Below are 14,358 nucleotides of genomic sequence, written 5' to 3' on the forward strand. Positions count from 1 at the left end.
TCCCCTGGAGGCCAGGCTTGGCAAACCCTGTACTATCGTTGGGGAAACCTTTTGTAACTGAGAGTGAGAATGCCTTATAAAAGTGAGCTGGGTGGGGAAATGGAAATCAGAACTAAAATGATGCATCTAGTTGTCATGGTTTCCCCAACGATTCCAGAAGGTTCCTCCGCCCAACTAACGAATATGACCACTAGTGGAATTCACTTGGTCAGAGTTCATGTATGTCACACATAGTTATAGTACTTAGTTTTGTAGCATCTTATCCTAGCTATCTTTGTTGTATACGGGCATGGGTTAACCTACCGATTGTTAGTGCTTGGCACTTGCTTCTATGAATACCTTTACTGTACCGACAGCAATATGTTGTTTCTCCTTCGTCTGGCAAATGTACTCATTGTAAGTGTGCTAAATGCCCTAAATGTAAATGTTAATGTAGCTGAACACAGTCTCATGTAGCTGTTGTATAATGGCTGCTTTAAGCTGCCTCACCTGGCAGAGTGTGATCGGTCTCTGGGGCTGGGTGAGGCTGCACACCTTGTGCGCAATGACTAATCAGTGTACACGGGTTAAACCAGCCATCTCCTGAATGTCAACATTGAGCTCCATTGTCATGTATCATTGTCTGCAGTCTTTACAATAAACCGGATTTCCAAAAGCCCCACCCTGCGTCGTTGACTGCAGGGGACAAGCTGAAGCCACCTAGGTGCAGTGTGTCGTCTCCTTTGAGGTGAGTAACAACGTAGATTAAAGTAGCCAATTGCTCATTGTTTGGACACTTAAGTACAGGCCAATTATACCTCTGTGTATACACCTGAAGGCATAGGTACGCAGTGAGTCTTTTACATCACTGCCCCACAGAGTAATGTAGGCCATAAAACTCAAGTATTACGCATCATGGCGACGGGAGGCTTCATCCATCCCGCTACATTTCCATGTGCATTTTGGTTTTACTAGTTTTAGACTCGTTGAGGAGATGTGTACGTGGTTGACGTATGGCATTCAGCAGACACTTCTGTCCAACTTCCGGTGAATTCAGATGCATGTCGGTCAGAAGCAGGTCAGGGTTTGAGGGCATCTTGATCTCAGATGGACTACAGACTCTGGACACTGGCTTTCAAACCCTGGATCTTTAGTCAGAGAGTTGAGCACACAAACCATTATCTTGACCCCAGATAGATACTTCTTACTTTGGATAGAAATATCGGCTGAAGACTACACTTGAATATGTAGTCTAGGATAATGGGGAAGGGTAAAAAGTCAAAAGTGCTTGTCTTCGTACACAGATGCAACGTGAGTCATGTTGAGAAATACCTTGTATAGCAGAGGCCCTCCGAGTGTGGGATTTTCCTTGTGCTTGTACACATGTTGGAAACAGTTACGTGAATTCCACTGACAGACATCGGTGCATGTGTCAAGCTTTGTGTTTGGACTGGACGTCCTACTCCAAAACCTCACAGGGTCACTGAAAACCATCCAAGCTTTTGTTAATTATTCAATTGCATCTCGGCTGCACTGCTTTTTCGTGTGAGGGACTTTTAAGTCCCTCACACGCACATCAAGTGAAATTGCGACCATATTTCTAGAATATCAACATTCCACTCACAAGTATTGAAGCATTTGAAATGAAATGTACTCCCATGTGAAAGTGCTTAATCACCCTTGTACATGGTTTGGTTTGCTCATCAATCATTTGGCCTGGCTGTGTGCCATCTACAGCCTACATACCCAGATACCACACCATGCAGTACAATTAACTATTACGTACGTCAACTAACCCAGTGCCAATAGTTGTACATTGCGTGTAATGATGTACTGACTTTTTTAATAGGACTGACAATAACGCATTAATGCGTGTGCGTGTGTGTGTGTGTGTGTGTGTGTGTGTGTGCATCTGTACAGCACAAACTGTAAGTTTGTGTGTGTACAGTCTGTACGTTTTATGTATATATTCCATTCGCCACCCCCCGCTCTCCCAATCCCCCCTCCCACGTGCACATATGCTACTCTCCCAATCATCGCATGTTTACCGTGGAGATTTCAAGGTCTCTCCGCAGGCTATAAAGGCCTGGGACGGGGTCCCTGGGTATCTCTCCGGCCCTCCCCTCTCTCTCCGTCGCTCTCCCTCTCTCGCCCAGCATGAAGCTCCCTCAGCTGTTGGTCGTGGTGGCGGCGGGCCTGTCCTACGGTGAGTCAGGTCCGGTGGCGTGCTTCTTCTATTATAGTTACCTGGGTTTATTTATGTCGATGGGTGAGATCAGGGCGGCAGTAGTTCAGGTAGAGGTAGAGCGGGTTGATTGGTAATCACCCCCAAGTCTTTAAGTGTAAGTCAGACTAATGTCTTTGTAGTATGATACACATCAAACTGAAATGTTACCCATCAGCATTCCACTTGAAAGTGTTGCTATAAAATAAACACAAAAAGTTCAAGTGGCTGTTGGTCATCGCTGACGAGGGCTGTTCCTCACTTGACTCATCAACCAGTCGGCCTGGCTGCCGTGCTTTCACCCAGAAACCTTTCATCTCCCAGCTCTACATATGTGACTGTTCACGCATGTGAAGCCGTGTGCATACAATGGGCTTGTTTATACAACCGACAAACGCATATCAGAGGTGTGTGTTTAGCTGTTAGTGTGTGTCTCTGTGTTTGTATATATATCTTTAGGCCTGCCTGTGTGTGTGTGTGTGTGTGTGTGTGTGTGTGTGTGTGTGTGTGTGTGTGTGTGTGTGTGTGTGTGTGTGTGTGTGTGTGTGTGTGTGTGTGTGTGTGTGTGTGTGTGTGTGTGCATGGATCTGTGTGTATAAATGTATGATTAATGTATATCTGTGAGTGTGTTTATGTGTCTATTAGTTAATGTCTATCTTTATATGATTTATATCTTTATGTGTGTGTGTGTGTGTGTGTGTGTGTGTGTGTGTGTGTGTGTGTGTGTGTGTGTGTGTGTGTGTGTGTGAGAGAGTGACAATCTATTATTAAATCTGTGTGTATCTATCACGAATATCTTTATGTGTGTGTGTGTATCTATCATGTAAATCGGTATGTGTGTGTGTGTGTGTGTATCATGTATATCTTTATGTGTGTGTGTATCTATCATGTCAATCGTTATGTGTGTGTGTGTGTGTGTGTGTGTGTGTGTGTGTATCATGTATATCTTTATGTGTGTGTGGATCTATCATGTAAATCGTTATGTGTGTGTGTGTGTGTGTGTGTGTGTGTGTGTGTGTGTGTGTATCATGTATATCTTTATGTGTGTGTGTATCTATCATGTAAATCGTTATGTGTGTGTGTGTGTGTGTGTGTGTGTGTGTGTATCATGTATATCTTTATGTGTGTGTCTGCAGCCCGTGGCTCTGACCTGAGAGCTCTTAACCAGTTCCGGGCCATGATAATGTGTGTGATGCCTGACAGCTGGCCGGTGATGGACTACACTGACTACGGCTGCTACTGCGGCCTGGGGGGTTCCGGGGCCCCAGTAGATGACTTGGACAGGTCAGACACACACACACACACACACACACACACACACACACACACACACACACACACACACACACACACACACACACACACACACACACACGGACACGCCGAAGCGCAAACGCACACGCATGCACAAATGCACTGATAGACACATTAATGAACTGAAAGACACACACACACACACACACACACACGCATGCCCACAAAATATCATCATCGATTTATTCCAACCAAACACGTTAACATTAACTTGGGATGTCCATGACATCGTACGACTCCTCGCCATAAGGAGGTTGGTGAAATCCCCATCGTCTACTTTAAAAAAAAAAAGCCTATCCCCTACCTCTCTCCTCATGACTCATCTATCTAAATAAATCCCAGTAGCTAAAATAGTCGGTTACAGATGTCGAAATCAGATAGGACTGTGAGGATGCTGCAGTTATGGCTATATGCTACTATATACTCGTATGTCCTTAATGATGTGCACCTCATAACCACAGGTTCCCTTTAACCAGCCTTGTGTTGTGTGTGTGTGTGTTTGTGTGATGAGATGTAGTGAATAAACTGCAGACAATTCTATGCTCAGAATCGAGGTTTAACAACTCGTAAACATCAAGTGGTTGTGAAGATGCTCTGGATAAATCACTACATCAGATCAAACTTTATTTTATAGATTGCTTTCCTGCAAGGCAGTAATCAAAAGAGCTTAGCGTGTGAAGAAAGTGAGAGCAAATTGGTCTCAAATTTAAAGAATCTGAATGAGGTCATAGAACAATCAGAGGGATATTCCAGAGTAGCATTTCCTCGAAATGAAAATGGGACTTTTACAGTTAAGTGTTACACACTAATGTGTATTTAACTTAAATGTAATGTAACCTTTCCAATCAATGTCGCTAGGATTCATTGTATTACAACTACTACTGTAAATGTAACCTACATTTACCAAAAAATTTGCGTTACCTACATTTTGTGTAACATTTCCATCAAATGTAAATGTTGCATACATTATGTGTTACATTCCGCCTCAATGTTACACATAAGGATACTTGTGCTGTGTTGGTGTGTAGGTGCTGCCAGGTCCATGACAAGTGCTACAGTAACTCCATGCAGCACGATGAATGCTGGCCCATCTTCGACAACCCTTACACCGAACACTACTTCTACGACTGTAAAAACCATGAGGTCACCTGCAGCGGTCAGTACACGCACACGCGCACACATATTATTAGTTTGTTATTATTCTTTCTCTCACTCACTCACCCTTCTCTCTTTCTTTCTGTGGTCAACAGCAAGAAACAACAAGTGTGAGAGGTTCATCTGTGAGTGTGACAGGAAGGCCGCAGAGTGTTTTGCCCGCTCCACATGGAACCCAGAGCACGAGCACCTGCCTGGGAAACATTGTAAATAAAGGCCCCTGCTTTCTGAAGGCCGGCTACACCATCAACCCTATACAGCCTGCTGCTTGGCACGCTTTGTCGAAGCTAGCTGTAAATAAAACACCATGTCGGAAAAAACTGTGAATTAATTAAATGTGTATTATGGGTTTATATTTGTGCTGTAGGATGCTACATCCAAAGTCAGTTAAGTTAACATTTGAGTAAAGGAGTATTGTTAAATTTGATTTATACCAAAAACTATGAATGTGTGGCTGGTATTAAAGGTTTTCTTTCACTTATCTTTAGTTTCTTTCTCTTTTCATTTTAACTTCAGTATTTGTTCATTCAAAACGTAAGTGCTGCTCACTCACAGGAGCAGGATTACATAATTGAATGGCATCTAGTCACGTTCCCACGGCATCAACACACCCTCCTCCAAAAGAAACTATCGCTCTCACACTCTCATTCTTACTCTCTGTCTCTCTCTCAATCTCTGTCTCTGTCACTCTCTGTCTCTCACGCTGTCTCTTTCTCTTACTCTCTCACGCTTAGTCTCAGTCTCTTTGTCTCTCTGACTGTCTGTGTTGTATTTCTGTTGAAGCGATACACATAAATACCTTCAGAAGTTCTACCGTTTGGGTATTCTGTTGAAGGACGTAAACCACATAAAGGATCCAGTTTGCTTGTAAGAAATTGGAATCAATGAAAGGCCGGAGCGTGTTATTGACTCAAGCGATTAGTGCCGTTTCAACGCATACAACTTCACCGACACCGCGATCAAATTATATTATTAAATCGAGACTCCCAAAGAGTCTGTTTGCACAGCCTGACCCTCAAAGTGTATCGTGATGCCTCCCCTCTCTGGTTCGTTAAGAGTGTGCACGTGATGGCTCCCCTCTCTCCCCATCTATCTTATTCAATCACAGTAGATAAAAGTACGTTAAAGAGTTGACACCGGTCAAATTCAGATAGGGCTCAGTGAGGAGGCTGCAGTTAGGACTGCAGCTTGCTGTGTGCTTATGTGTCCTACATGTTGTACACCTCGCACCTCATAACTTGTTCCCTTTAACCAGCCTTGTGTTGCGTGTTATAGTATAGTGAATAAGTTGCAGACAATTCTATACTCAGAATCGGGTTTAACAACTTATAAACATGAAGTGGTTGAAAAGATGCTCCTGATAAATCACTACATCAGTTCAAACTTTATTTATAGATTGCTTTTCCTGCAAAGCAGCAATTCAAAGAGCTTACTGTGTGAAGAAAGTGAAAGGAAATTGGTTTAAAGAATCAGAATGACTGAGGGCATAGAACAACCTGAGGGAAATTCCCGTAAATGTAAATTTACTTTTAGAGTACCATTTCCTCGAAATGAAAATGTGTCCTATTCAGTTTTACAGTTTAGTATTATTCACTTAATATGAATTTAACTTAAATTTAATGTAACCTTTCCACTCAATATCACTGCGATTTAGTGTATTATAACTACTACCTCATTTGAACCTACATTTAGTCTAATATTTTGACTCAATTTAAATGTAACTTACATTTACTGTAACATTTACAGGAAAATGTACCAAAAAGTTGGCGTCACCTACATTTCGTGTAACGTTTCGATCCAATGTAAATGTTGCATACATTCAGTGTAACATTCCCCCTCGTTAGGATGCTGTTGGGACTTGTGCTGTGTTGGTGTGAAGGTGCTGACAGGTCCATGACCAGTGCTACAGTAACTCCATGCAGCCCGATGAATGCTGGCCCATCTTCGACAACCCTTACACCGAACACTACTTCTACGACTGTAAAAACCATGAGGTCACCTGCAGCGGTCAGTACACGCACACGCGCACACATATTATTAGTTTGTTATTATTCTTTCTCTCACTCACTCACCCTTCTCTCTTTCTTGCTGTGGTCAACAGCAAGAAACAACAAGTGTGAGAGGTTCATCTGTGAGTGTGACAGGAAGGTCGAGTGTTTTGCCCGCTCCAAATTGATTAAAGGTTTTCTAACCTTATCTTTTGTTTCTTATCTCGTTTCTTTTTCACTTCACTATTTGCTAATTCAAAACATATGTGCCGTTCACTCACAGGAGCAGGAGTACATCACTGAATGGCATCTAGCCATCTCTGTTCCCAAAGCAACAACACACCCTCCTCCCACAGATTATACTGCTCTCTGACTCTCTCTGACTCACTCTCTGTATCACTCTGCCCCTGTCTCTCACTCTCATTGTTTCTCTGTCTCACTCTGTCTTTGTCTCTCTCCCTCACACTCTGTCTCTCTCTCTGTTGTGCATCTGTTGAGGCGATGCACATAAATATCTAACGAAGTTCTACTGTTTGGATTTTTTTGTTGAAGGACGTGAACATAGAGGATCTAATTAGCTTGTAAGACAAGGGAAGCCATGAAAGGCCTTAGCGTGTTATTGACTTAGGCGATTGGTGCCGTTTCAACACATACACCTCACCCTGCGCACAAATGATATTTTTAAATCGAGATTCCCAAAGAGTCTGTTTTCACAGCCTGACCCTCAAAGTGGAACGTGATGCCTTCTCTCCCTAGCACGTTAAGGGCGTGTTCACACAGGCAGTTTTTTTATATTAAAAAACACCTGACCCGGGCGGTTTTTTACCAACTAAAAAGCTGACAGGGTGGTTTTGTCAAGCTCATTCTAGAGCAGAATGTTCTAGAGCCAACGTTGCCAATCGGTTACCGTATTAAAGTGGTTTGACTACGCTACAGTGTCAGTTACAATGTCGAGGATGAGAAAATTAGCCCTTGTTTTGGCGTTAGATGACAACGACGAGGATAACGATGAACCTTCCCGTTTGCGGGTGCATGACATAAACCGGGGACGGCAGCAGTACGGGGCGTTTCATAGTTGTATTCAGGAGCTACGGTTTGATAATGTCCCAAAATCCCACCGATCGTCCTCCAGATACTCTCCTTGTGATATATGTTGTGGCATAACTTGTTGGTCATGTCATATAACTCAACATGTTCACTAACAAGAACAACAAGTTGCTCCGTCGGGAAAGACCTCTTGGTTTGGGTCGCCATTCTTGAATTTCCAACGTTTTTCCTAGTGACGTAGGTTGTCGTTCATTGGTCAGCTGTCAAAAAACTGCCTGACGTCGGGTGCTTTTTCTTGGCGAGTTGAATTTATCCCAACTTGAAAACCACCCAGAGCAGTGAAAAAAAACCGCCGGCAGCGGTGTTTTTAAAAGCACCCAGGATGTTTTTACAAAAACACCCTGTGTCATAGGAATATAATGTAAAACATCCATCCGCACCTGAAAAAAAAACTGCCTGTGTGAACACCCCCTAAGAGTGTGCCCGTGATGCTTCCCCTCTCTAGCATGTTACGGGTGTGCACGTGATGCCTCCCCTCTCTAGCACGTTACGGGTCTTCACGTGATGCCTCCCCTCTCTGGCACGTTAAGGGTGTGCATGTGATTGCTCCTCTCCCCTGGCACGTGAAGAGTGCACGTGATTGCTCCTCTCCCCTGGCATGTGAAGAGTGCACATGATTCCTCCTCTCACCTGACAAGTGAAGGGAGTGCACGTGATGCCTCCTCTCCCCTGGCACCTGAAGGGTGTGCACGTGATGCCCCTGTCCACCTGACCACATGACCCGTGAACAGACCTCCTCCTCCCGTTGAAAGGTCAATAACGTGGACGAGAAGTCTTCCACTAGTCCCCTGACGCCTCACACGTGCTGAAGAGTGTGCATGAGCGAGAAAAGAGGGTGTACAGCATCAGGCCTGCGAGGAGCAGCAAGTGGGGATTGCAAGTGTTAACCCACCCTGACCCACCCCCGGAGAATGTGTCCGTGTTATGTTCATAACACGGACACACTCTTCTTCTTCTTTTTTTTTTGGGGCGGCCTGTTGCTCAGAGGGCAGAGCGGGTCTGTTGGTAACCGGAAAGTGGCTAGTTCGATCCATGGCTCCTCTTCCGCGTGCCGAGGTGTCCCTGAGCAAGAAACAACCCCCTGACTGCTCCCGACGTGCGGGCTGGGGTGTTGCGTGGCTGACACCGCCGTCGGTGTGTGGGAATGTGTGCATGAACAGGTGAATGTAAGGCAATATTGTGAAGCGCTTTGAATGGCCACTGGTTAGAAAAGCGCTATATAAATACAGTCCATTTACCAATAAGGTGGGGGTCAGGGAAGAGACTGCCCCCCAAGCACAAGCCTTGGATTTCCCATGGGCTCCGGTGTTGTGTGAGAGCACTGGGGAAGCGGGAGATGGGAAGCCAGATATCCCGGCCTGGTGCCAAGCTCAGGGAATGAGAGAGAGGAACCGGTCCAAGCCACATGTCGGCTGATTCATAATACCGAGGCATTGGGAGGCACAATAATCACCATTCACACACCTGGGCTCCTCCCCCGTTGCTGTCAATCAAACCAGAGGCGGATCTGAGGACCACACCCATGGCGTGTGTGTACACGATACACCGCGCGGCTGCTGCTGCTGCTGCTGTTGTCGCTATGGTTACCAGCTGTGGTTCCCGTGTTGACATTACCTGGGGGGTTTTGATCCACAACAACACACTGGGACAGGGAGTAAAGCTAGGAGGGGGGGAGGTGTGGGGAGAAAAGGCTTCTCTGGAGAGAGCAGCCAGACAACAGGCCTCTCTGGAGAGAGCAGCCAGACAACAGGCCTCTCTGGAGAGAGCAGCCAGACAACAGGCCTCTCTGGAGAGAGCAGCCAGACAACAGGCCTCTCTGCAGAGAACAGCCAGACAACAGGCTCCTCTGGAGAGACCCGCAGGACAACAGGCCTCTCTGGAGAGAACAGCCAGACAAAAGGCCTCTCTGGAGAGAGCAGCCAGACAACAGGCCTCTCTGGAGAGACCAGCCAGACAACAGGCTCCTCTGGAGAGACCAGCCAGACAACAAGCCTCCCTGGAAAGACCAGCCGGACAACAGGCCCCTCTGGAGAGAGTAGGCCATGCGTCCTCGCGGGACCCAGTATCAATCAAACGGGTCATGGGGCCTCTGAGAAACACAAAGATCCTTTAAGTCTGTAATTTTACTCTTACTGAAGTAAATATTTGATTTAGAATTCTACTCTTTACTCAATTACATTTACCATTGTGCAATCATTAAAATGAGTATTTGGATAAACACATATCTTTGTTGACTGTCATACAAGCGTACACGTTAGCGACGCACCCTCCCTAGGTTGCAACATCGTTGCGAATCCATAGCTGAGGAGACGAGTCGACCGTTGCGACTGAGGACTAGAAACGCCATGGATGCGGACGCGCAGGAAGATATTTTCGGCAGGAAAGGGGGGGGGGGGAGTACGGTCAGTACTCTACCCACCACTGGTTACGTCACATGAGGTTATTTATCGGGCCTCGCTCTTCCTTCTCTTATTGCAGGACGTTCTTGTGATGCGTTGGTGCTCTTTGTTGCAGGCTGTTTTATTTCAGTCAAACAGAATTTTTCAATTTGGCCTGAACCATCACAAATGTGTCTTCACAGGCTACCATTGTGCAAACTCTAACAGTTATAATAATAATGAAACGGGATAGTTTTGTAGTAGTTTATCCGCCACCAGCTCCTCAATGACGTACATGGAGACCACTTTAGGGTCAGTAACCGCACATTACTCCCTCCCCTGTGAACGCAATCAGATCAACTCCCACACATATATAGCACGTACGCACACACACGCGTCAGCTTTATGTGTGCAGAAGGAACAAGGAAGCCTTATTCGAAAAAAATACTCCAAAATTGCATTCCCTCACTGGAAGATTTCTGAGTCCCCACTTCCGGACTTTTCAGAGGAAGATAGATGTCTAGAGTCACAGCATCAACACATCTCGGGAGAAGATAGATCTCTAGAGTCCCCAAATCCAAACGTCTCAGGAGTAGATAGACCTATACTAATACTACTACTACTACTTCTGCTACTACTACAGACATACTGCTACCACTAGTACTACCAATACTACTACTACTTCCTTCCCCTTCTAACTATTGCTACTATTTGTTTACTTAAGACTTCTGAACTATGAAATATGTACATTTTAATGAAGAAAACAAGAGAATAAACCACACTCGCACAACAGTGATTTAAAGAGCAATAAATTATTTATTATAGATATATCGATATAAATACATATATAAAACATAACAACAAATGTTCACATATTGCAGGAAGTTGGTCTCTGTCTAATTAGCTACCTTATGTAGAGGTGCCGTGGACTATATCATATACGTCATTGTAAACAATATATTTCTGTCTCACAAAGCCACAAACACTTGCAAACTCATCTTCCATCCAGGACTTTTTTCCCTTGTATTTCTGTTTGTCTGTTTACAATTAATATGGTAAGACATTGCATTTGAATAACATCTGCTTCATTTTTAGAGTTGCAAGCTGTTTGCAGCTTAAATGTACCAGAATTTGTTTCCAATCACAATGAATCACACACTTTACATTTTAAGACGCTGAATTTAAATGACTACGCCTACGATGTTGTTTGTGCCACATCATAACTTTCTCCTTCCCTTCACTTTTTCCCACACCACGTTAGTGCCCACTCCGTTTTCTTGACCGTTGATGCGGTAATATGCTTCATTCAAATAACTCATCCCTACAAAGTTTGTGGCGTCGCAAATAGTTCACAACTTTTCCCAATCCGTTTTGGTTCCACCTCATTCACGTTTGCTGACACTTTATGCGTTTTGAATTGAAATGACCCAAAGCCTCCGACATCTAACCCCAAGGGGCCTTACAAAAAATAAAAACAGTTGTTTTTTATAGCGAGTGGCAAGCAGGGCGGTCGAACGAAGTCCAATTGCCTGCAGTTCCACTCCAACTGGACCGGTGGTTGATGTAGTTCTTCATAGCAAGGGTGGGCGAGGAGGAGGGGGAGGACGAGGACAAGGTGGGCAACAGCGCTGACCCAGGCTTGGCAGTCCGCGAGTGCATCTGCTTGGAGTCCTCGCTCTCCATGCACACCACCCTGTAATTCTTCCCCGCGTTGTTGTCCCAGTAGACCTTGGCCCCGCCCCCTCCTTGGACCCGCACATAGAGGCAGAACTCCACTCCCTCACGGGGGTCGAGCAGCGCCCGGGGCAGCGGCCCGTGGAAGGCGAACACGTCCGTCTGCGTGTTCCCGCAGTTCTGCAGCAGCAGGGTGCAGGGCACGTCCCGGTGGCTCCTCCACGAGTCGAAGGTCAGGCGCACGTGCACGACCCGCTCCTCGCCGCCGCCGCCGCTGCTGCACGCCACGCGCACCGTGCCCATCAGGCCGCGTTCGGTCACGCTGCAGCTCTCCAGCTGAACCCGGGCGTCCTTCAGGCCCGAGGAGTAGTCCGGGGCGGGCAACGCGGAGGCCAGTTTCAGCTGGTACTGCCGGCGCTTCCCCGTGGCGGTGTTGAGCGACGGGGAGCCCGGCGCGGGCGACGGCGCCGGGAGCTGAGCCTTCGCCGCCGGTACTTGTTGCTTCGCCGCCGGCACCTGAGGCTTCGCCGCCGGCACCTGAGGCTTCGCCGCCGGCACCTGAGGCTTCGCCGCCAAAGGAGAGCAGGGGAGCTGGTTGTTTTTGAACTGGTGGCGGCTCCTCGACAGAGTTCCAAAGACAGTGTTCTGGGCGGGCTCGGGCACAAAGAGTCGCACCTCGGCGAGGGCGAGTCCCCAAGCGTCGGCGAACATCACCCGCTTCCGGACGGCGCCTCCGCCGCGGCGACGCAGGCAGCTCTTCAGGGAGCTCCGCGGCTCCATGGTCAGCGAGGAGTCGGGCGAGGAGGACGGGGTGGAGTTGGGGGAGGACGAGAGGGAGGAGAAGGGAGAGCCGGGCCGGTCGGGTCGCTGCGGGTCCATGGAGGGCTCGCGCAGGGTTTTGAGGGGCCGGAGGGTCGACATGGTGAGCAGGTGGTAAAGGGGCTGGGTCTGGGAGAGGCAGAGCTGCATGGCCAGGTCCATGGGCTGTTGGGGGGTAGGACCAAATACGGGGAGGACTCTGGGGAGAGGGAGGGAGAGAAAGGGGTGAGTGGAGGTTCAGCTGGCCTGGCCGCTACACTTGATACGCACGCATGCCACGCTTTGCTAGAAAAACGACTTTAAGCCTTTTATCTTTTCATTAATTTGCATTATTTTCAGCTTGCATAGTGGTTGGATTACTGTGCATGCATTGGTAAACGTTTACACTGTTTTCTTCACTTATAATTTCCATCAGTATAGATTGTTATACCTCTTTGTATACAAAGGTAAATATATGGCGTATGTTATCATGCGGCATAATCTGTTTAAATAATCACAGCAAAAAAACTAGGAACAAACAAGCATAGCAATAATTCAAGTCGTGAAAATGTCTCACCTGCTACAGTTCATTTTGGTGCGTCTGTGTGTGCAGTTAGCAGTTGGCTGTAAAATCACGATGTCTGTTAGAAGAAAAACCGGGTTACTATGCAATCATGATCTCAGGTAATTTCCAGGCCTGTGGAATATCTGTGATATGATACAACCAATGTTCATGGGAAATAAGGAAAAAAATACATTATAAATATTTGTTAAGGATCCTTTTAAGATTATTGTTAGTTATCCCCCAAAATGTTTTCTTTCTATTTCACCATATCCACTCTGAAGTTGTATATTACTATGAAAAATATTAAGATGATAATAAATTTAAACTTACCAAATATTGAATCCCATTGTAGTAATAAGAAAGAAGGGTTCGTGTGTACTGTCTCTTGTGTATGCTCACTATTCCACCTGAAACTATATATGTAGGAGAGCCCAAGCCCCGCCCACGCTAGTCAAGCAAGAAGGGAAGATTAGAATGATTCATCAACAACATTGCGATCAAATATGTGCAATGATGCCCTGTTGAAATTCTCCCTCACGAACACTGATTTAAAACACAATTTCTCATGTGCACGGATTCAGTACTGATTGCCTTTGGCATTGCTGTTTACTTAAAGTGCAGCAGTATTACTTTCTAGTAACAGTTGCAGTAGTAGTGGTAACATTACATCTCATTCCTAGAGCAGTTGTACTTTGTTTACTGTTTCGTCGACTGCAATCCCTTTTCATACGCTTATTTCTGTTTTTCATTTCCCTCTCTATACGTCTTTTCCATCATGCTCTTGCACTCTTCCTTGTTTAATAGAAGCTTCTGGATCTCCAGGACGTCTGATCAAACCCTGTCAACACAGTGACCACAGCGGCACCAGAAACATACCTTGTCAGTCCTTTAGCGGCCGTTTTATCCCTAGCCAGTCACAGTGAATTCAGATCCAAATGCATTGCATGTTTGCACTTTAATATACTGTAAAGGTACAGGACAGCTTTATAATTTATACTGTTTTAACCATTTGTTTTGTTTGCCCTGTTTGTTCTGTTTTTTGTCTTTACTTTTGCATTGCTAGCTATTTTTGTTCTCATTTGCATTTTTATTGTAACGTAACTTATCCTGTGTTTTCAACTGCTGCTGGGCTTTCGTATCAAAGGAATTGATGGATAAAGTTATATTAAGTTAGTT

General features: G+C 45.7%; 2 protein-coding genes across 5 annotated transcripts; one reads left to right on the forward strand and one right to left on the reverse strand.

Annotated features, from left to right (window-relative positions):
* Positions 1-603: 603 nt before the first annotated feature.
* LOC115532677 (phospholipase A2) lies at positions 604-5,153 on the forward strand. Of its 2 annotated transcripts, none has more exons than XM_030342565.1 (5): positions 604-727; positions 2,043-2,194; positions 3,340-3,487; positions 4,546-4,673; positions 4,768-5,153. In XM_030342565.1, exons 2-5 carry the CDS (start codon positions 2,137-2,139, stop codon positions 4,884-4,886), a joined length of 453 nt encoding a protein of 150 aa, XP_030198425.1. In that variant the 5' UTR covers positions 604-727; positions 2,043-2,136; the 3' UTR covers positions 4,887-5,153. The 2 variants fall into 2 exon arrangements, with proteins under 2 accessions (XP_030198425.1, XP_030198426.1); XM_030342566.1 differs by having other exon boundaries at positions 619-727; positions 2,043-2,185.
* A 5,788-nt stretch (positions 5,154-10,941) lies between these two features.
* On the reverse strand, positions 10,942-14,320 carry ppp1r3c2a (protein phosphatase 1 regulatory subunit 3C2, duplicate a). 3 transcript variants are annotated; one of them, XM_030342493.1, is made up of 3 exons: positions 13,513-14,320; positions 13,195-13,258; positions 10,942-12,837 (listed from the first exon to the last, which is right to left on the reverse strand). In XM_030342493.1, exons 2-3 carry the CDS (start codon positions 13,206-13,208, stop codon positions 11,631-11,633), a joined length of 1,221 nt encoding a protein of 406 aa, XP_030198353.1. In that variant the 5' UTR covers positions 13,209-13,258; positions 13,513-14,320; the 3' UTR covers positions 10,942-11,630. The 3 variants fall into 3 exon arrangements, with proteins under 3 accessions (XP_030198353.1, XP_030198356.1, XP_030198354.1); XM_030342496.1 differs by having other exon boundaries at positions 13,195-13,325; XM_030342494.1 differs by lacking the exon at positions 13,513-14,320 and having other exon boundaries at positions 13,195-13,497.
* Between the last annotated feature and the right edge of the window lie 38 nt (positions 14,321-14,358).

This window comes from Gadus morhua, chromosome 19, assembly GCF_902167405.1.
Source record: "Gadus morhua chromosome 19, gadMor3.0, whole genome shotgun sequence".
In the NCBI taxonomy this organism is placed as follows: Eukaryota; Metazoa; Chordata; class Actinopteri; order Gadiformes; family Gadidae; genus Gadus; species Gadus morhua.